Source organism: Podarcis melisellensis, assembly GCF_964234715.1.
Source record: "Podarcis melisellensis genome assembly, chromosome: 2".
NCBI lineage: Eukaryota > Metazoa > Chordata > Lepidosauria > Squamata > Lacertidae > Podarcis > Podarcis melisellensis.
The window spans coordinates 76,829,577-76,851,859 of record NC_138529.1 but is presented as its reverse complement, the minus strand read 5'-3'; the positions used below and the strand labels follow the sequence as shown (position 1 = coordinate 76,851,859).

At 43.4% G+C, this 22,283-nt stretch overlaps 1 protein-coding gene across 1 annotated transcript; it reads right to left on the bottom strand.

Annotated features, from left to right (window-relative positions):
• Nucleotides 1-187: 187 nt before the first annotated feature.
• On the bottom strand, nt 188-20,412 carry ISY1 (ISY1 splicing factor homolog). The gene is made up of 11 exons (XM_081898352.1): nt 20,286-20,412; nt 18,879-18,901; nt 18,477-18,528; nt 16,357-16,422; nt 15,461-15,503; nt 14,609-14,721; nt 13,731-13,848; nt 12,591-12,713; nt 2,890-3,002; nt 1,765-1,851; nt 188-943 (listed from the first exon to the last, which is right to left on the bottom strand). Exons 1-11 carry the CDS (start codon nt 20,286-20,288, stop codon nt 836-838), a joined length of 849 nt encoding a protein of 282 aa, XP_081754478.1. The 5' UTR covers nt 20,289-20,412; the 3' UTR covers nt 188-835.
• Between the last annotated feature and the right edge of the window lie 1,871 nt (nt 20,413-22,283).

Here is a 22,283-nt window from a genome sequence, read left to right as displayed (position 1 = left end):
CATTTCAGATAATGATCTTATTGGTATTGATTTATGGAGTCCTAACATTTCTTGATTCTGTTTATTGAAACCTCCCTTGCTCATGTGATAAAGCAGATTCTGGCAGCTAAGAGGCTTTAGTCTCATGACTTTCCCATAAAGAAATAGACGTATTTTCAAGCCACAGTGAAAACTATGAACAAATGTGTCTACATAAAAATTGTTTTACTGAAAAGATCCGTGTGATATTACAAAGGTGAAACAGTATTTACAATATAAGTTGCTGAAATATCCAGCATTTCAGAAATCCAACCAAGTGGGTGTTGACATTGAGCTTTGAGCATGCTACATAAAGCTGTATTAGTTGTGCAGAGCGCTTCAGTTCTGCTGTGAAGTCAAACATTAAAAAAACAACAACACCACACTGCAACAACTGCCTTCAATTCTGTTCCAAATTTGTAGGCAATTAGGGTGAGCAGCTAACTATGGGATTATCTAAATGCTGTTGTATTTTACTGAGACTGGAGAAGCATACTGGAATGCTAATTTCTAATTTAAGAGCAACTGAAAATGCCATATAAAGAAATTAAGCAAAAAGGAAAGCAGCTAGAAAAGGACAACTCAAAGGCAAGCTGGCTAGTTATTTTGAGTTTTGACTACTGAAGCTGAAAACAAAAAATTGTACAGAATAGGGCAGAGTAAAATGCTTGCAGTGAAATGTGCTTAGGGAAAGAAATCACCCTTTGTTTCCAGCATTTGTAAAGTGTACATTATTTTTGCAGAACCAATGTGCTTTAAGCAACTGCTCCCAGGATGCTTTAGGATGGATTATAAAACAGAACTGTCTCAACACATGCTACAGTCCTAGAAGTCTCTTAGCCTCTTCACTTTGAGCCATAAGAGCTTCACTGGCATACTTCTGAAGAAGTTCCATCTTCTTTCTTCGGACAAGAGCTTCCTCAATCTGCAGATTAAAAACATTCAGCCTTAAAATAAAGTACTGAAACTTCACAGATTGCAAATGATTTAGTAAAAATAGCTTATACGTACATGCTGGCAACGAAAAGGAACTACCTAATGAAAGCTTTGAAAAGAGGTGTCAAAAGATTATTGCTGTGGCCAAAGTCTGATGTTCCTTGACCTAAGTTGCCAGTGACTTTTAGGATGCTGTATCACCACTTTTCCAGAACTGATACAAACTCTCCTTGCAAAGATGCTGAGGTATCGGGGTGGATTCAACTAACCGGATGTGCTGGTGGAAGCCAGGGCAAGAACTCTCACTAGTGCAGCAGCACAATACTTTCCTTTTCATTGCACATTATGCTCAGAACCTTCTGAATTGGGACTGCAGAAAACCAGTTTACCATTTCATTGCAACAGGCACATTATGGTTTGCTGCAGCCCAGAAACAGAAGTTCTAATTTACTGAGTGGGAGGAGCAATGGAATCCCAAGGCTCATTCTTGTAACACTTAAGCGTTGTTTCACATGGTTATGTCTGAACAACCCCTTTATAGTTATCAAAGTGCAAAATGATTCTTTTCTGAGATACAAACACTTTCTGAACCTTAGTCTGGCTTTATTTTTCAGCTAAACTGTATATGTTTGCTCCAGTTATTTCACATAAATTTGCAAAATGCACTAATGAAGTCAGGAATGACAGAGAAAACACAGTAGCCACAAAAAGGTGCCACAGAACGTTTTTTCCCCTGGAGTAGGCCAACGTAGCTATTCCTCTGGAAGTTCAATGTACCTGTACAACTTTCATTTTCTATTTGTTCCTTACCTCTTGTTGTGATGGCACTGGGACATGAGCAATAAACTTCTGCTGACTGTCCTCTCCTTCTTTTTCCTTTCCGCTTTCTTCATCAGACTGCAATACATTTAGAACATTCAGTTTATGCAACCACACGCATTATGCCAGTGAAGAAAAAGTCAACACCAGGCGCCTGATTTTGTTCTAGCTGGACTGTCCACACTCCTGCCACAAAGCCAATGAGCATCAACTGTCCTGTAGGAAAGAATATCAGGTGCTGGGCAGTAGATAGGAGTGTACCTTGCTCAGAGAAAGGGAAGCAGTTTCAGTTCAGTGGGAACTGCTTCTTGCTCCCTGTGCTGTTCTTTGAGGTCACCTCCAACACAGGGATCACAAAGCCCTTTGCAATCTTCCCCATGCTCTCCTTTACACCTCCAATGCCAAGGTGCAAAGGAGAACGGAATACATCACAGAGGGCTTTGAAAGCCTCCCCTCATTTCTCCTTTCCAGCCCTGATGCTGGAGGTGATAAGGTGAAGTGCATGCATGGAAGAAGTAAACGAAGGAAAGAAAGTCTCCGCTTCATTCCCCACTCCCACTTTGAGAACCGCTGGGTGGGGGGAGTCTAGATCTTCCTACTGCACCCATTTTATACAAATTCAGACAACAGGCATTGGGCTGAGCTGCTTTAAAAATCAGATTTCTCCAAAGTTGGAAAATATGTGAGGTTTTTTGTTAACTACATTTCCAAACTTGGTCAAATGCAAACTGACTAGCTTTCAAGTTCCATTATAAAAAGCCAAAGTGTTTTCTTTAAACTACACAAACACACAGCTATAAGTCCACAGCAAGCTTCATGCATGCTCTGTGTGTAACCAGTACACAGCAGGAAGCATAGCCTAAATTAAGACTTGATTCATCTTGATGTTTCATTCCAAATTCAGAAACACACCCCAGCTTCTGACAGTCACATTTTATCCACGTAGAAAAGAAATTGCACTTATCACATACATAAAGACACTGAAATGCACAGACACTGAAACGGGCAGGCCTATCCAAGTTTGCTAATGTTTATGCCACTCTGCCTTTTACTGTTAATGAATTCTTCTACATTCATGGCATGCTGTTATTAGCAGAACTGAAAGCAGCACAATACCTCATCATCATTTACTGCATAGATGTTTATTTCCTCCTCCTCTTCTTCTTTATCACCTCTTGCAAGTCGTGCTTCTCTCTCTGCTTTCCATTTTTCCACTGCTTCTGCAATAACTGGGCAAGTAAAAAAACTAGTACTTTATATTTGGATTTTAAGAGGTTGACCAAGTACAATTCAAAAAGCACCAGCTCTTTCATTTCAGAGTCAATTATAAGAGTCAACTTTTGGTGAATCCACAAACGTACTGTGATGGGACGATGAGCTGCTTGTGCGTAAAATGCAAGTCCCTCAGAGTTTGATCAGGTTTTCAAACCTCTGCCTGTGACGGAGCCCCTCCAGCATGGCTGCGTCAATCACTAGTAGAATCCGAAAGTGGCTGCTTTCGGAAACATTTCCAACATAAAAGCTCCTTAACGGAAACACGTCGTCTGGCCTCTCGGCGTGACAGTTTCCGTCGAGGTGTGGGTGTCCCTATAGGAGGTCCTGAGACCTCCCCACTGGTTTCGCTTGAAGCGTCTCTGAGCCATCCCTCCGACTCACTTTCCCTTGGAGTTCTTGCTCGCCCTCTACTGGTTCCCTCTTCCGCTGCTACTGCTCTCTCAACCTCAGGGAGCCTTTGCACCTGCGGCGCTTTAGATGTCAGTTCCCTGACATCCACCTCCCCTCCAGGGCCCCCTTCACCCCCTCCCGTCTCCTCTCCTACTGGCGGTGAGGAGGTGAAACCCCTGAAAGAACCTCCCTCATCTTCCGACGTCGCGAACACTTCCTTCCACTTGTTGCTGTTCCTACTCTCTAGGTACTCTTCGTCATCAGAGTCCACTCCATCTTCCAACTCCGACTCCACGAACCCTTCCATTTCCTCTTCCTCATCGGTGGTGCCGAAATACTCCCTCCTAAACCTTGCTATAGGCTGAGGTTTCCTCGGGAACCTTTGGTGGAACGTTTCTGTTAAAACCTCGTCATTGACTTCCTCTGCACTTACCCAGGTGTTTTCTGACTCCGGTTCCCCTTCCCACGCCACCAAATACTCCACCTGATTACCCTTCCACCTGGAATCGAGGATTTCCGCTACATGGTTGCGGCGTTCCCTCTCTTCCAAGGCTGGTCCCTTGACGTGCTCCCCTTCACGTCCCCCCCTGTATGGTGACAGTAACGACCTGTGGAACACTGGGTGCAATTTCATGTGGTTGGGTAATCGGAGTTTGAAAGCTACCGGGTTGACCTGCTGAATCACCTCAAAGGGTCCCAATCTTCTGGGCCTCAGTTTCTTACAACCCCCTTTGAACGGCAACCCTTGGGTTGACAACCACACTTGATCCCCCACCCTTATGGTTTCACCTTCCCTTCTGTTCTTGTCTGCCTGCTTCTTATATTGTGCCTTGGCCCTTTCTAAGTTGAGCTGGAGCTGCTGATGGATGGCTTCCATCTCTTCTACAAAATGTTCAGCCGCTGGAACGCTCCATCTCTCCCCTCCTTCCCCTGGAAATGCCCTGGGGTGACACCCGTAATTAGCCAAAAAGGGACTCATCCCTGTGGACACATTCTCCGCATTATTGTAGGCAAATTCTGCCAACGCCAACTTTTCGACCCAATCGTTCTCTCTGTCATTGACATAACACCTAAGATATTGTTGAAGAATGCCATTTGCCCTTTCCGCCTGCCCGTTGGTTTCAGGGTGCCGGGCAGTTGAAAAATTAACTTCCACGTGTAGCAAGCTCATGAGCTTCCTCCAGAACCTGGAAGTTAATTGTTTGCCTCGATCTGAGATCACCCTCGAGGGAGCCCCGTGCAACCTAAAGATATGTTCCACAAACAACTTCGCCGTTTCTTCCGCTGTGACTGCATGTGAGCATGCTACAAAATGGCACATCTTAGTTAACAGGTCTACTACTACCATGATGGCTGTTTTCCCCTTGGACCTTGGCAGATCCGTCATAAAATCTATTGATATCGCTTCCCAAGGCCGTTCTGGTGTGGGTAAAGGTTCTAATAACCCTGCTGGCGCCCTTCTTTCCCCTTTGGCTCGCTGACATTGGTCACACCCTCTTACATACTCCCTTACATCTTCCCTCACCTTAGGCCACCAAAATTCCCTGGTAACCAACCACATGGTTTTGTGTTGCCCAAAATGTCCCGCCGTGGGGCTATCATGCAACTGCTTGAGTACTCTCCCCCTCAATTCACCTTCGGGTATATACAGTGCCCCTTTGTAATACAATGCCCCATTTCTTTCCTCAAAACCTCCGGGGCTCTCGCCCTCCCCCCTGAGACCTCTGAGCTTATCCTGGGCATATTCATCATTTTCCGTTTCCTCCACCAGTTCCCGTTGCCCCACCAGCGCCGCCCCACACACCCAGCGGTCCTCCGGGATGACATGTCTCTCTTCGATCACCTCCTCCCCTTCCCAATATTCTGGTTTGCGTGAGAGCGCATCCGCCCTGACGTTTTCTGGGCCTGGCACATAACAAATCTCAAAGTTAAATTTGGAGAATTCCTGTGCCCATCTCACTTGTCGTTGGTTGAGCACTCGAGCTGTTCTCCAATACTCTAAATTTTTGTGGTCGGTGCACACTTGCACCTTGTGTTGTGCCCCAATTAATAAATGTCTCCACCTCCGGAATGCTTCGTGAATGGCAAGTAGTTCCCTGTCATACACCGTGTAATTCCTCTCGGACTTATTCAGTTTCCGCGAGAAGAATGCACACGGTCTCCACTCCGACGCACTCCTCCCCGGTTGAAGAAGGACCGCCCCTATAGCCCGGTCGGATGCATCTGTTTCCACTCTCATGGGTTTTTGTAAATCCACATGCAGAAGTTGTTCTTCCGAGGCGAAAGCCCTTTTCAGTTCTTCAAAGGCTCGATCCGCCTCCACCGTCCAAACAAATTTCTTCTTGCTGCTGAGGCAGTCGGTGATGGGCGCCGTCAAGTGGGCAAAGTTCTTGATGAACTTCCGATAAAAGTTCCCAAACCCCAAGAATCTTTGCACGTCCTTCTTGGTCTTCGGTGTCTTCCATTCCAGTACCGCTTGAACCTTGCCTGGATCCATGGCCAATCCCTTGTCTGACAAGCGGTACCCCAGGAATTCCACCTCCTTGGTATGAAACTGGCACTTCTCCAGTTTCACCCACAGCTGGTTGGCTTGCAGCCTGCCCAACACTTCTCGAACGTCCCTCACATGCTGTTCCTCATCTTCCGAATACACCAACACGTCGTCTAAAAAGGCCACACAGTTCTTGTAGAGCAAAGGTCCCAGAACGTGGTTTATAAAAGCTTGAAAACAGGCGGAGCCCCCTTGTAGACCGAAGGGCATAACGAGGTATTCAAAGGCTCCCAAAGGGGTAAACATGGTGGTCTTCCATTCATCTCCCTTCCTTATGCGTATCAGATTGTACGCCCCCCGCAGGTCCAGTTTTGTAAAAATCTTTCCCTTCCTTACTCTGGTCAAAATGTCGTCAATTCGGGGCATAGGGAAAGCCAGGGGCTCCGACACTGCATTGAGGGCCCTGAAGTCACACACCAGTCTCGGTTTGTCTGTGTTCTTTTTGTCCACAAAGAACACTGGGCTGCCCCCCACCGCTCGGGACTCTCTGATGAAACCTCGCTTCAAGTTTTTGTCAATGAACTCCCTCAGCTCCTGCATCTCCCTGTCTGACATGGCGTACAGCTTGCCTACTGGGAGTTGGGCCCCTGGGAGTAGGTTGATTTGACAGTCAAAGGGTCTATGCGGTGGCAGTTTGTCTGCTTCCCTTTCGCTGAATACGTTGCTCAGATCTGCGTATTGCGGGGGCACCTTCCCTTTGCCCATCACTTCCATCCCCGCTAGGGTGACTCTGTCTCCTCCCGAGACCTTCCCCTCCTTGCAGTGTTCTAGGCAATGCGCTGACCCAAAGGAGACCACCCTCTGATGCCAGCCCACTAGCGGATCGTGTAGCGCCAGCCAGCTCATCCCCAAAATGATGGGCGCTCCTCCCAGGATGGCCACATTAAACGCTATCTGTTCGGTGTGCCTTGCCACTCTCATTATCATCGGGACAGTCTGTTGGCTAACTTCTCCCCCCAACAGCTCTCTGCCGTCAATCGTAGTCACCTGCAAGGGGTTACTTAAAGGGATGGTCTGTATCTGGTGCTCAGCCGCAAACTCCTTGCTCATGAAATTACAGGAGCTGCCTGAATCCAAAAGCGCCTTGACCTTTAGTGGGTGTCCGTTTGGCAGTTCTAGTAACACCTCTATCACTAAAGCAGGTCTGGGAGGTTCTGGCATGGGCACTTTCATTGCTCTTTGGCCTGGCTGCTGTGCCCCGACGGTGGCAGCCAGGCGTTGGCTTTTACTTGCTCCTTGCTTTCCTCTTCCTTTCCCCCAACAGCTCCTGCCATCCCTTGCCATTCCTTTCTTTGTGGGCAGACTCTGGCAAAGTGCCCTGGCTGTTGGCAGAGATAACATCTCTTGGCGCTCTTTCCCTCCTTCTTCCGCCCTTCACTGGGATTTGAAACTGCGCGCGCCCGCGCTGTTCCAACTTCCATCGGCTCTGCCGGCGGGAAAGATGGCTCTGGAATGTCTGGAATGCGGAACTCCCTCCAACGGTCTCCTTTCCCTTCCCGCCTTTCCAAAGCCCTCGCCTCCTGGCGCGCTCCTATGGCCAGCGCAGATTTGGTTAATTGGTCCATAGACTCCGCCCTGGGCCCCCGGGAAAGCTCATCTTTGACGGTTGAAGAAAGCCCCTCTTCGAAAAGCATTTGGATGGGCTCCGCCGATAGGTCCCACCCCAATTTATGAATCAGCATAGTAAATTCAGTCCAGTACTCACGGACAGATCTGCTTCCTTGCTGGCAAGCCATTAACTGCCTTCGCACCACCCCCTGCTCAATATCGCTGGAAAACATCAGGTCCATGGCACGAAAAAACTTCCTCGTGTCCTTTAAGATCTCATTATTCGCTGCCATCAGGGGTCTAACCCAATCTTTCGCCCCGGATTCGAGATGGCCAATCACATACGCCACTCGCGATTCCTCGTCGGGGAAGTCATCAAACTGCAAGTTTAGAGCGTATTGCATCTCTGTTCTAAAGGCATGATAGTTCCTGGGATCCCCCCCGAATTTCTGCACCAATCCTGGTACCTTTCTGGCGAGCGGGGTGGTTTTCTCCTTTCCCTTTTCTGCATCCTGAGCCCTCCTCTCCTCAAGCCTCGCCGTTTGCAGCGCCAACTGGATCTCCAACGCTCTGTACCTTTCTTCCAGGCTTGGACCCCCTCCAGCTGCTCCTGCTCCCCCGGTTCCGGCTGGGTTGCTCATGATGCTTCTCTCTGCACAAGCTGGCTTTCGGTGACTTTCGGATTGCTATGATGGGACGATGAGCTGCTTGTGCGTAAAATGCAAGTCCCTCAGAGTTTGATCAGGTTTTCAAACCTCTGCCTGTGACGGAGCCCCTCCAGCATGGCTGCGTCAATCACTAGTAGAATCCGAAAGTGGCTGCTTTCGGAAACGTTTCCAACATAAAAGCTCCTTAACGGAAACACGTCGTCTGGCCTCTCGGCGTGACAGTTTCCGTCGAGGTGTGGGTGTCCCTATAGGAGGTCCTGAGACCTCCCCACTGGTTTCGCTTGAAGCGTCTCTGAGCCATCCCTCCGACTCACTTTCCCTTGGAGTTCTTGCTCGCCCTCTACTGGTTCCCTCTTCCGCTGCTACTGCTCTCTCAACCTCAGGGAGCCTTTGCACCTGCGGCGCTTTAGATGTCAGTTCCCTGACACGTACTTATCAGTTTTTTACTTGCACTGTTTGAACTTTCTTTCCTTGAGAAGGGAACAGTAGCATTGGAGAAGGCATTTAGAAGGGTACAATTAGCAGAAACTTACGACAATCCTACAAAGAGTTATGGGCAGGGTTTACTCAGGTTATAGTTACAACAGATTGGGCTAGAAATGGGGGTGGTGGGTATCCAAGGGTGTCACTCAGTTGATAGCCTTCTGTCAGCTGAACAGTAAGGGAAGCATCCCTCCTGCCCGGCACCTGTCCCCCACTGTGATTCAAGTCTGCAGCACACATTACTCAACTTTATCCAGATAGAAACTGACAATGTCTCCCTCTAAACCTTGTTTCCCTTTTACCCAGTGCTATGATAAGTTCTGAGAAAGCCTGAACTTTATTATACTTTAAAATGGTTTACTATACTTTAAAATGGTTTGCCTTTCCTGTACTGCATACATAAAGAATTCTTTCAAGTTTATGAAGTGTGACTCCTGTTCACAAAAGCTAGGCTGACTTCACTAGCATACATTTGTATGTGTTCAGTTTTTAATACTATTTTTAACAACTCATTAAGGAATGAAGTAACCTCTAGGTTAGATTACGGCAATGGGACTGCCTCTGAAGATGGTTTGGAAACTTCAGCTAGTGCAAAATTCAGCAGCCAGGTTAAGAATATTACATTGATCCTGGCACGCCTGCACTGGCTACCAATGAGTTCCCAAACCCACAGTGCTTGTTTTGACCTACAAAGCCTTAAATGGCTCAGAACCACAAGCAATTCTGTACTGCTGTAACATTTACAGTTGAGTGAGAGTAACACAGTAGGTTTGGGGCAGCTCTGGATCCATTTCTAGCAGTGGAGATTCTATCAGGGAGTGTTTGTTCAAGATGGAAAATACTTTGCTGCAGGAAGTTTCAACCTCCCTGCTTCCTGCATTTATAGCACCATCTACTATAGGCCAGGAATCAGGCAACAAGCAAGCTTGATACCATCGTTGGAGCACCAGGGCAGAGAAAAAGGCAGAGAAAAACTAGAAATTAGTGCTGTGGAAAACAAGCTACCAAAAACCAGCCCCTGCATATTTAGGAGAGTCTTTTCCAGCTTGCCAAACTTTGCGATATAGCTCCAGAACTGGGTGTTCCAAAACTTGCTGCCAAATCTAGCTTTTAAGAACTGCCTAAAAGAGACCTGTTCAAACATGTCACAATTCACTGTTCTCTCCTTTAGCTGAAGTAAAATGTTCATACTTTCTGATCATCATTTCTGCCTTTGGCAAAATAAATATTTCAAGCAAACTATACAAAGACACTTCAAAACCAGGGACCATAGTTAGAAAGGAGAAAAAGAACATGATGTGTATCTTAAAATTTATGTATGTAATTAAAAAACACACTTGAACCACACCTGTTGTTCTATATGCCTTCTGTACAAACAATGCAAGCGTCTAGAAAAAAGGGAAGAAGTTACTGGAAAACGCAATGGGTTTACTAATACCAAATTGTAGTTCACAAACATACGCATATTAACTTGGAGGTAAGTGTCATTGGGACCAATGGAACTTACTTCCGAGTAAATATTCATAAGTTCAGACAGCTTGTATCATCATTTGATACAGTAACAGGCTGAAATGAGAAGAGTACAGCAAGACTCAAAATTGTGAAATGAGAATGATACTTAGCTGAACACTAGGGTTTAGTCTCAGGAAATGAAAGGAAGGTTGATACAGCCATGGTGCAGGATCAAAGCACACTTGGGAAAGGCATGAACTTACTGTGGAGAACTGATGAATGCTACTTTCAGAACCATGTGCTACTTATACGCCAGTTTGTCATTAGTTGAACAGGTGTTGAATTTTATACTCTTAGATATGTAAGAGTAATTCAAGAAGTTCTGCTAATTTCTGTAGAGATGTACAACTCTTCCCCACAATAAGGTCTACAGAGCCTAGCAAGCCATATTCTCATAATGTACAGCCTTCAAACCTCAAACCCCAGGTAATGTAGTATGTCAATGAAATTCTTCTGATAAAACAATCTAAGTAAAATTACAAGCGTATTCATTTTTCAAAGGGCAATAACCAATCTTCTGAACTCAATAAGCAAAACAGCAGAAGATTTATCTTACTTAAAAGTACCAAAATGGTGGCAAGAAGGCAACTCTGTTGGGGTATAGTTCATGTCAACTTATAATGCTTTGACATAATCAACAGCAGCAGCTTAGTTATTTCCTTCTAGTAGCTCATCTAATTTTCTTGAGGCTGATTTCTTTCCAAAAGACTTGAATTAATTTCCTCTGTCCCCATGTGATTATCATCAGCATAACCGAAGATCTATTTATTGGAGCGAATTGCCAAGGAAGCAGATCCAGATGAGGGAACAGATAAATTTCAGATGTATTTTCTGAATAAAACAAGACCAATATCACTAGTACGTACATCTGACTGCCTTTTAGGAGGAAAAAAACCTGCACTTCTGTAGTAGAAAAGCTCCAATACTGATTAACTCATTTTTTTTATTTAATAATGTATATACCGCTTTATGCAAAAAAACAAAAACTCTCAAAGCGGTTTACAAAAGATAAAACTGTAAAATCAAGGTGAGGGGGATCACAACCCTGTTTTAAAACATACAAGAGTTAAAACAGTAAAACAGATTAAAATTACCTCAGCTTTCTAAGCACCTGTGTAAGCTTGTCTAAACAGGAGTGCTGTTAGCAAGCGCCAAAAAAATTAGTTGAATTCTCAGACAAAATTTGTAAAATAACAGCGTCTCGCATTTGACTTCAGGGCAATATAAGGTCATATCAAAAGCTTACTACATGTTATTTTATCCAGTATAAAAAGTGGATAATATGAACAACAGGTAAACACAAGCTTGATTAAAACTGGCTTCTAAATTGATCTGCAAATATTCAGTCAACAAATCTTAACAGAATCTTAATTTGGGAAATGGGATATACCTTAGCGACACATGCAGAAGGTCACACATTCATAGATCCCTGGCATCTAATTATTATTTTTCTAAGGGTGGGGAGGGGATGAAATCAAGTAGCACATGATGGAAAAGACTGTGCCTCAGACCCTGCCGTTCAGAGCTGTCAGTACAGGGCAAGACAGACAAACAGCCACACGCCCGTGATGTAAGAATGCACATGGAGAGACAGAAGCAACACTACTGAAGTATTTAATACACAGCGTATGCCAAAATGGAAGATGTGCCCTCAACAACATGCCCACTACCGTTTCTTAAATAAGAAGCAGAAATAAGATCCTTTGAAAAGAACTGAACTGTTTTACAGTGGTACCTTGGTTCTCAAACTTAATCTGTTCCGGAAGTCCGTTCCAAAACCAAGGCGCGCTTTCCCATAGAAAGTAATGCAAAAATGGATTAATCCATTACAGACTTTTAAAAACAACCCCTAAAACAGCAACTTAACATGAATTTTACCATCTAACAAGACCACTGATCCATAAAATGAAAGCAATAATCAATGTACTGTACTATAAAATTAATAAGACAGTATTGAAGATTATTGGGGGGGGGGATTTCTTACCTGCACTGATGATAGTCATTTATCTATTTCCACAGTCACACAATCAATCAATCAATCAATCAATCAATCAATCAATAGTTGGGCTGGGTTCCACACAGTCACAAAAACAAAAGTGCCAAACTTAATCCGTTTCGGAAGTCTGACTGACTTTCCCAAATGTTTGAAAACCAAAGCACAGCTTCTGATCGGTGAAGGTGCCCTGGAAACAATAGCTGACAGCCGCATTGGATGTTTGGCTTCTGGAAAACGTTCGAAAACCAGAACACCTCTGAGTTTTTGACGTTTGAGAACCAAGGTACCACTGTACTTCTTTGTCTTACAGGTAGAAGTTACCTGTACTTTACAGGGGTCTCCTGTAAAAGACACTAAGCAAAGCAACAACCGATCCGAGGGTGACCATGCCTACCTTTCCTTTCATGTTCCTGCTCCAACGGTTCCAGGACACCATCATCCTCATCTCTGTAGCCATAGTATTCTGCATCAATAGCCTTCATGAGTTCCGCTCGTGTCTTCCTGGGAGGAGGAAGGGCTGAAGGAACAAATGCAAAGTCACTCTCCACCCAAGTAAGAGAAAATGGAAGCACATAGCTTTACCTGCTATGACTAGCTAGTCATTAAGATTCTACCAAATAGCCAAGGACACCTATAGTATATCCAAGCCACTGGGTAAAACATGCCAGGAATGACTGTAAGAAAGAGGAAATTCCAGCCCTACCTGGAGATGCCAGGGCTTATTCCATGAATGTTTCTAAATTAAAACTGTAAATTTTAAATAAAAAAATAAGCAGTAGCAATTACACTGCAATAATTGAGCAGGGCAATCAGTTGCATATGTATTTTCTCCTCCTCTTACCATTTGCATTAAACTGAGGGGAAACTACTGGAAAATAACTCCCAACACGTCTTATGGGAAAACGTGTGCTACTCTGTAAAATTTTATACTCGATTTAATTTCTCTATTCATAATGAATTGAAAATGATGTTTAAAATAACCTTTGTAAAAAAAACAACAACCCAGAAGCTTTTCTTTTGGGAATTATAGGGACAGAACTACCTAAATTGTATAGAAATTTATTTATGCATGTGACTATAGCAGCAAGAATGCTACTCGCCCCAAAATGGATAGAAGCAGAAGTCCCAGCAAAGGAAGAATGGATACAAAAACTTATGGAATATGCAGAAATGGCTAAACTTACCAGAAAAGTAAGAAATCAAGATAACAAACTTTTTATAAAAGAATGGAAATGGTTTATTGAATATTAACAGATAAAAACATTGGCAGGATTACTGTAATAACCTGCAGTTTCATAAGAGTATATATTTAAAGTAGATAATTAAATGAGCAAATTAAATGAATTTGGATATGCAGGAGATATTAAAAAATAAATGTAAGGAACCACAGAAAGAGGGGGAAGGAAGTCAAACTTTGAAATGTTAAAATGATTGTAAAATTAATGAAATGTATAAATTTGAAAAGTATAAATAAAAACTTTTTAAAAAGATTTAATTTCTCGAATGCATATGTCACATGCACAAAAATACTTACGTTCTTTTTCGAAAAGCTCTCTGACCCCAGGCAAATCTTTAGCAGCTCCAAAATATTTGTAACCCCTGTTTCCTGGAACTTCTTTCCCTTCATGATCAAGCATTTTGGGACCAATTCTCTTGAGGGGGAAGAAAGGGGTAAAAGCCACAATGCTTAGTGTTTCCTCTTGTGTGGCTAATTAGACAGAACTTGTGAGTACAGGCAGAGTTTCATGTGGTTTGGGCAGACCGAGATTGGCATGGTCAAATCTGGAGAACTTCACAAAAACGATTTATAACATGGAAGACCCAACAATACATTTGAATTATTGAGTTACCTATGTAGATATCCACTTACACAAGTCTTGGAATAACTGGGTATGAGAATGGGTTAATTTCCTTCATGAGTGTCAATCACCCCATGATGAGCTAATCACAAGGTCAGCCAACATAGTTGCTATGGTAATGGCCCAGTGCCCAGACTATATCTGTGATTAATATGTCAGCTCAGTAGTCTGTTACTCTGTAGTTTATCTGTCTGTCTGTTAGTCAGTTAGCCAAGTTACTTGTTCAGTGTTATGTCTTGAATTGCTGAACTTATTTAAAGCAAGAGAGATACCTTATACTTGTAGGTATCTGTATCTGGAAAAGCCCACGAGCTGTATCTATCCATGTCCAGAAATGTTTTACTGAACCTTATCTTCTGCAACAGTATACTATCTGAACCTTTCTCTGCATCCGTGTGGTGAATGGTATTGAGAGCCACTGTGTGGGTATCTCACCTGAGATTCCCAATGATAAGAACCAGGCAGTGGTTATTATTTATCAAATTATAACAGATAAATTTGCATTGTGTTTGCACTTTCCTACATATGAATCTAATAATTTTTATATACTTACTGCATAATCGGGTCCTCCCAGCTCCTTTATCCGGACTTCCCAGTGCCCCTTTTCTCTTAGGAGTTTGTTAATTTCATCATTCAAGTCACGAATTCTGAATTCACCTAAGCCAGCTTTTTTAAAGGAAATGGGAGGGAAATAGCTATTTCAGTCATAGATATACACTCTCTATTCTGAATTTTTCCAGGTACTGTAGCACAGTGTTTTTCAAACTATCTGATGTGGTAGACTGGCAATTTCTTTCCACCCCCAATGTGCCAGGCAGGGAACAAGGCCATATTTGATCCCTGAAGTGTCCTACCCAACCTGGATTGAGGTGGAGTTACTGCAGAGTAACAGCTGATGGCTCATGAACCAGCACCGATCCATGGACCATCACTTTGAGTAGCACTGCTGTAGAATACTGCTCATTCATATTGCTTTATTTCTCTCTGTCACATGAAGACATCAATCCCTCTGCTTTTAGACAACTTTTATAGTAGCCTTCTTATGAAAGTAAGTTTTAATGTGTGGATATCAAAAGCACCAGAGCCAGTTATTATTCCAAAGACTCAAAGCACATCAGGATCAAGAAGGTTGACCCAAGACTAGCTTGGCTAGATAGGCTTGTTGAATACCAGATTCACAATTCAGATATCACAGCATCCTTTCCAACAAAGGCTACTGCTCCTTTTATCAGTTCGCTGTCACAAGTCTAGACCTCAGAGCAGTTGCAGCTCTTCAGGGTCAGAGATAACAAGAAGTCTCAAGTGTAAGAAATGTTAGTGAAAAGTACAATCTGCAGGCTCATAAGGATATTAACCCTGCCCCTCCATTAGGAATATTAACACCGCCCCTGCATTAGGAACTTACCATTCTGAATTTGTGCCACTTTCTTGGAAATTTCACCAATAATCTGTTTAAAAGGAGACATTATACGACGATTACTTTTTTCCTCAAACAAATCAGCAGCATCTATTTTAGAGGCTGTATGACGCAATACCTTTAAAAAGTTTTTGTATAATGAATAATAATTTTTAAGCTATTTGTTTAAGGTACTGCATCATGCAATCATTATTCAAAAAGAGCATTTCCAACATTTTCTCTCCCATGACCTAGAAATGGTTTTGCAGTCAACCAATTTTGACAGTTCATAGATTTAAAACTTTGGAACTTTTTTGTTAAACTACAACAGCTGGTTTGTAGTTTAACATAATGATACCATGGTGTGCATAGGCCTAGCCCTGCCACTAGCCAAAGTGAGCCCCTTGCCTCAGGTGGCAGACTGGGAGGAGTAATAGAGCATGCTCCTCCTTGCCACAGCTCCCCACCCACCAGTTGCTGCTATCAGCCATGTGCAGACCAATTCTTGCAGCCCTGTCCACTTTTTTGTTTACATGACAAAGCAGAGAAATACATGAGAACAGTCATACCTTCCAAGTTGAACAGAATCTGTTCCGGAAGTCTGTTCGCTTTCCAAAACGTTCGGAAAGCAAAGCAAAGCAAAGCACAGCTTCTGATTGGCTACAGGAAGCTCCTGCAGCCAATCAGAAGCCCCATCGGACGTTCGCCTTCCAAACAACGTTCAAATACCAGAACGCTCACTTCTGGGTTTTGATCGTTCAGGAGCTGATTTGTTCAGGAGCCAAGGCATTTGAGATTCAAGGTATGACTGTCTTTCAATAAATGGACAGAAGTTGGAACTATGTTATCAGGGGTTCATTTATATACTTAGAGGATTGTTATTCAGAATCCACAACAGCAAATACCTGCCGCCTCCATTTCTCAGCTTTTGGCAGTTCATTACATTCTGAAGCAAGAAAAGGCCTTCGCTCCTGTTTGAAACAAAGAAATATGATTATGGTATCTTCAGATTTGTGTACTTTCTGTATTTTCACTGTCTGCACATACAGCCAATGCAACTCTCAACATTTCACTCCCGATACTTTCCACATCTCTGTAATAGTTCCAAGTATGCACAAAGTAAGAGTCTAATTTCTTTTGCCTCACACTGCCATTAGAATATTGGTTCCTCCTTTTGTGTACCACATACAACAACCTGGACACAGTCTGGCACTACCAGTGGCTGCTCTGGATTTCTGAAATTAATTTCCTTCTGAGAGTCAAAGCTTTCAGGAATACTGGAAACCCTTTTCTGGTCAAGCTGCTTTGACCAAATATAAGGTAGCAAACATCTCTTAGATACAGGGCAAGTCTTAAATAAGACTGCTTCAGGGTCCATCAGCATTTTGGGGGCACTTATTCCAAATATCTCTCGGGATTGAAAATTCTTTCCCTCCTCTTTCAACCCCAAGGGGGAGGGGGCAGATAATTCCTGTTGTCTCACGCTCAGATTCTGGAAGCCACCTTGACTTTCTAGCTGTTATTTTGAAAATTTAAAAATACATAAGTTTTCAGTTTCACACTGTTTTCCCACAAAAATATGCTCCCTAAGCAGTTTGCATGGGTTTTTGTTTTTTTTTAATCATAATTCTTGAAATTGCTGGCATTAGCGGCAGTTATATTTTTTTACAAGTTTTATGAGCTTTAACATGCAGTAAAACCTTTCCTATGTGATATCCAACTATTCCAAGTATGATTAACACTTTATACTATCCCTAGCTTACAGGTTTAATGTAGGCTAACAAAATATCAGACAGTGAGTTCTTGGGTCTAAAATATTTACCCCCTTCCCCACTATAATCATGTCTGCCCTTCTGTCACAATAGAGGCAGCCATTAATTTTGCACTGCTGCTATTACCTTAATACTTTCTCTTGTCAGAACAGATGCCAAAGACTGCTTTATAGATAAGGTGCCACCACTGCTACCCTGTAGTTTTTATCTGGACAACCAAACTACAGACGCCATTGGGGACATTTGACAGTTGAACAAGTATTTAATATTTAGGTGGAGCTGGACTGTCTTGCCTGCAGTGGAACTCTGCTAACAGGACACTTCTGCAAGTACAAGTGGAAGAAGCAATTCTGGGCAGCTCTTCTTTCTCCCCATACCCCTCCCTGCCCCCCAAATGCTCCAGACAGTTGGACTTCCCAGAACAGTGGGGGAAGATGGCAAAGGGAGCTTGCAGGGTGAAGGAGAGGTGGAAATTACCAATAATCACCTCTTTCCCTTTCCTCTAACTGGTCTGATGTCTATTAGAGAAGAGAGGAGCCTTTCCATTCATGGAATAGACACTCTGGATCCACCTCAATGAGAATGGGACAGGGAGGAGAATCACTGTTTTGAAATCTAAAGGGGGAAAAACAGGGCTGCAGAAGATGAATGAATGTTCCTTACAGATTTTGGTAGAGGATTACACTCATGTTTTCCTGCCTTTCCTAAAGTTAACCTTCCTTTGCCCCATCACTCCCTTTGTCACTTTTAGCAGGACAGGTTATTTTTTATATTTGTTTTATGTCGCAACCTGTCCTCAGCTTGTGAGTGCAGCAATACGCAAACATAAAACAAAATGTAACAGCTCTATTGTTTTACAAGATAGAAAAGGCATTGATTTGTAAAAGTTAAAATGAGACATCACATGGTTGTCCATTGGTACAGCATGGTATCATGTGGAAGACTCGAGTTCATAATCACGCCAAGAACAAAATGCTCAATAGTTGATTCTCTAATAAGACAATTATCAAGGAGGCAAAAGTTTGGAGACTCACTTCCAGTTTCCTTTGCAGAATAATGAAAGATAAGCAGAAACATATGACCAGGTCAACAGTCATGTATTAATGCATCCGTTCCAATGTTTGAGAACAGTTTGCCTGCTATGGTTGCATACGACTTTCAGTGGTCTTGAGAAACTCTGATCTACCCCTACATTATTAGAAACTGCTCCATAAATCTTCCTCCTCAGAAGCCAAACTGGTTTTCTGGCTTACCTTAACTTTTCCTTCTTCTAGCTGAGCTTGGCGAAATCTCGCCAAGGCCGTCCTAAAAGGAAGAAAGTTCCATGTCAGACAGACAATATGCAATCATAATACTCATATGTCATACATTTATACGATTTAGCATGGGAAGAACCAAACATAAGCCTTATAAAGAAATGGAGAAAATATTAAAATTGTGTGTTTTAGGAATACTTTGTCACAGTCTGAAACACCATGTCCAAAATGTAACTAATAAGCACAGGCAGAGAATACCAAGATTAACATAATGTAAGCTGTAGAAGTGCAAAGTAATATTTCTTAAACGGTTATGGATCAAAGGCAGAAGGCAGCTTAACTGTTAGAATATGCTGAAAATATTCTCAGTGACAAAATATCAATATTCAGACTACTTACATGGCCTTTTCTGCATTTCGAGCCTAAAATGAGAGAGTGGGAGAATAGGCTTTATTTGAGAATTGAATACCAGTAAAACATAAGTCTAGAGCCACATTGATATATATTATACCTAATTAGACAACCCTCTCAATACTACCGCCCACACATTGTGATGAACTATAGCTAATAGATCACTGTGAATGTTTCTAAAAGGAATCATTTGCTCCTTCCCACTTGCACTGGGAGAAAACAACTACCATCTCTGGCTCTTTATTACATCTGAACCAGGGACCACAGTTGGTTTCATTCTCAACAAATCCCAACTCATAGCCAGAATTTGCTTGTGACACGTGAATGGAACCATGTTACCATTCACTGGAGGGTGAGGACTTTTTTTGCATCAGTAACCAAGTTCCAGCAGCTGCTAAAGTCTTCAAAAAGAAAAAGAGCCAGTCAACTGTTTTGGAATATATAAAAAATTATGAGGTATTGTTTCCACCATTTATGAAGCTGAGACACAGAGTAGAAATTGTTCGATCATTAAAGTTAATTAAGCAGTTGAAGAATATGGACATTTATGCATTTCCCACTATAAAACATGTTGCTCTCAAGTTGAATACAGTGGTACCTCTGGTTACATACTTAATCTGTTCCGGAGGCCTGTTCTTAACCTGAAACTGTTCCTAACCTGAAGCGCCACTTTAGCTAATGGGGCCTCCTGTTACTGCCGTGCCCCCAGAGCATGATTTCTGTTCTCATCCTGAAGCAAAGTTCTTAACCCGAGCTACTATTTCTGGGTTAGCGGAGTCTGTAACTTGAAGCAGATACCACCCTCAATTTTTAGCCACACCAGTACAACCCTGCTGTCTGTTCCTTTTGAAGAACTCATTTGGTCTTGATGGGTTTGAGTGTCACTATAGGGAGGAATGAAGCAGAATTGATGGTGTGAAGTTACCCGGAGCCAAGAGATGACAGCTATGGGGAAATATAAAAGAGACTGCTGCATGCATTTATTTATGTATGCAACGTGTTTAGCCGTTTTAACCATTCCAAAACAAAGCAGTACGGCAAATCCTCAGGAGAGGCAGAAATTCAACAGGTTCAGCATCATTTCCAGGAACAAGAAGCTATGAAATGGTCTTACAGCAATTTTTGTCTATTGAAAATGTTGCACTGTATTTGTAGCGCTCAGGCCCTCTTGCAGCAGCTGTTTCTTTTTTAAAAAACAACAATACCGAAATATTGCAGCCCCCCCCCCAAAAGGGGGGGACATGGCAAGCTACTGTTGTGAAATAAGTAAAGAGAAATAGAGGAAATGGGAATGAAGCCCCCGGAGGATGCCCAGAAAAGCACCGGCTTGGCTGAGGCGCCGGAGGAGGGCGCGCGCGAATAAAAACACGAGAGAGCGCCCGCCCATTCACTCACCATGGCGGAAGATCCGCAGAAACGTAAAGCTACGCCGATCGCGGGTCCGAGGCGGAAACGGCTCCTTGGCGGCAACGCGGTGCAGGCGCACGCGCGCAGGAGACACCGCCCCGGAAGAGGCTGGCCTTAAAGCGAGCGCGGGGGCTGCTGCAATCGCAGCAACTTCCGGCTCTAGGTCTCAGGGTGCTTTTCTTGCGGGGCAAGAAGCGATGGGAGAAATTAATGAGGCAACAGCTAAGAGGGAAACGGGGCAAGAAAGTTCACAGTGCTTATTGAATTTGTATACCGCCTTTTGCAGTTTCTGCTGCAAAAGCGCTTGATTCCCCACCCTGCAGCAGGGCTTTTCATGCTGCATGATTTTGACTTCTGTTTGCTCTCCTAGCAGCAGCGGACCCAGGCAGACCCTGAGCCCCGATCGGAGCCAGCCCTCGCTGGGAAAACACGGTCCAGGAAAGACCGAGCTTGCTCGGTATGTCATGGAAGAGCACTGAAAAGGAGCGCTCCGTGCAGCGACTTTTTGTTACGTGCCCCCCTAGTAATCAGAGGAAGTTCAGCCGATGGAGATGCAGAGATGAGAATCGGCGCTTTGTTGAATTTCGACCTTTTGTCTACGTCAGGCTTCCTGAACCTCGACCCTCCAGATGTTTTTGGCCTACAACTCCCATGATCCCTAGCTAGCAGGACCAGTGGTCAGGGATGATGGGAATTGTAGTCTCAAAACAGCTGGAGGGCTGAGGTTCAGGAAGCCTGGACGTCGTTTTTTTAAAAACACGCAGAGAGTAAAGTCCTAGTTGCAATGCTTTGAAAAGCATCGTGGCTGCTCTATACAATTGCAAAATGAAGCCGCTGAGGCATAATTATTTGGCACAACGGGGGTGAGGAGAGGTTCTGTGTTTCCAAAGCCTATGTGACAAGCAGATTTTCAGCAGGCACACCTACTGCCCAGCCCATGCACCTACGTATAAAACATTCCGTTCTTCTGACAGGGAGGTGTCAAATGTGCACCTTCTTCTATTGATATTAAAAGACTGCTTAGTTAGCAGCCCTTCTCTGGCCCAGTATATGCTAGTGCAAGCGTTGCTAATCTAGAGCCTATGAGCACAATGACACTTGCGAAGTTAGTGCCTCCAGGCAGAGGGCCCAATCTCTGAGCTTTCTTTAAAGTCAGTCTCAAGCCCCCCTAGAAACAATGTTATGAAGAAAAATTGGCAGGTACCCACCTAAGTGATTTCTATGAAATGAGCCAGCCTGACTGCTCCCGTCACTGTTTTTAGCCAATGAATAATGTCAGATGATTGGTAAGTGATTTGTTTGAACACCAGGGAATCACCAGGGAATAGTAATCCCTGTAGCCCTAAAGAGTTGTTGTTTTTCTCTTGTCTGCTTCTGTCTTTTGTTCTAGTCTTTGGAATCCATGTAGTTTGCCCTTCCTCTCTCACTAGCAATCAGGATGCATCTTTCCTATGGTAGGTTTGTCTGAGATCACCCTAGAAGTTATGCAAATACACAGTAAGTATGGGTGGATATTAAAGATTTCAGCCTCCCCACAAAAGGCAAATGTGAAAATTTTGCCTGTCCTGCTCTGGATAAAATATTGCAGCTTTACCTTCACATGCAATATCTTCAATGACATTCAACTATCAGCCTAATTATAAACATATTTTACTCTGAATAAAGCCCAGTACTATGCTTCAGACTGAATTGCTTAGGCACCAGTAACAATAGGAACATAGTTTCAATCCACAATTGAAATTAGGAGTCTCAGATTGTTGTCGCGTCCAGAAAATCCAATAGTAAGTGTCAGCAGTACACTTGGAGCCGTGGAAAGAACAAAAGTAGAATATATATTGAGCCAGGGATTCACTGGAGGACCTTGAGATAACTTCATTTGCCAGACTCAGTGATCAGCATCCCCTTCCTCTGCAATACAGAGGTAAGAATAATGGCCTATGACGTCATACAATTGTAACAATTACCAATATATTTGTTCTTTGAACA

Coding starts and splice junctions, on each gene's coding strand:
- ISY1 (XM_081898352.1), bottom strand. Junction 16,423..18,476: donor TAGAAGAAGGAAAAGTTAAG/GTAAGCCAGAAA, acceptor TGTTTCAAACAG/GAGCGAAGGCCTTTTCTTGC. Junction 15,504..16,356: donor CTGAGAAATGGAGGCGGCAG/GTATTTGCTGTT, acceptor CCTTTTAAACAG/ATTATTGGTGAAATTTCCAA.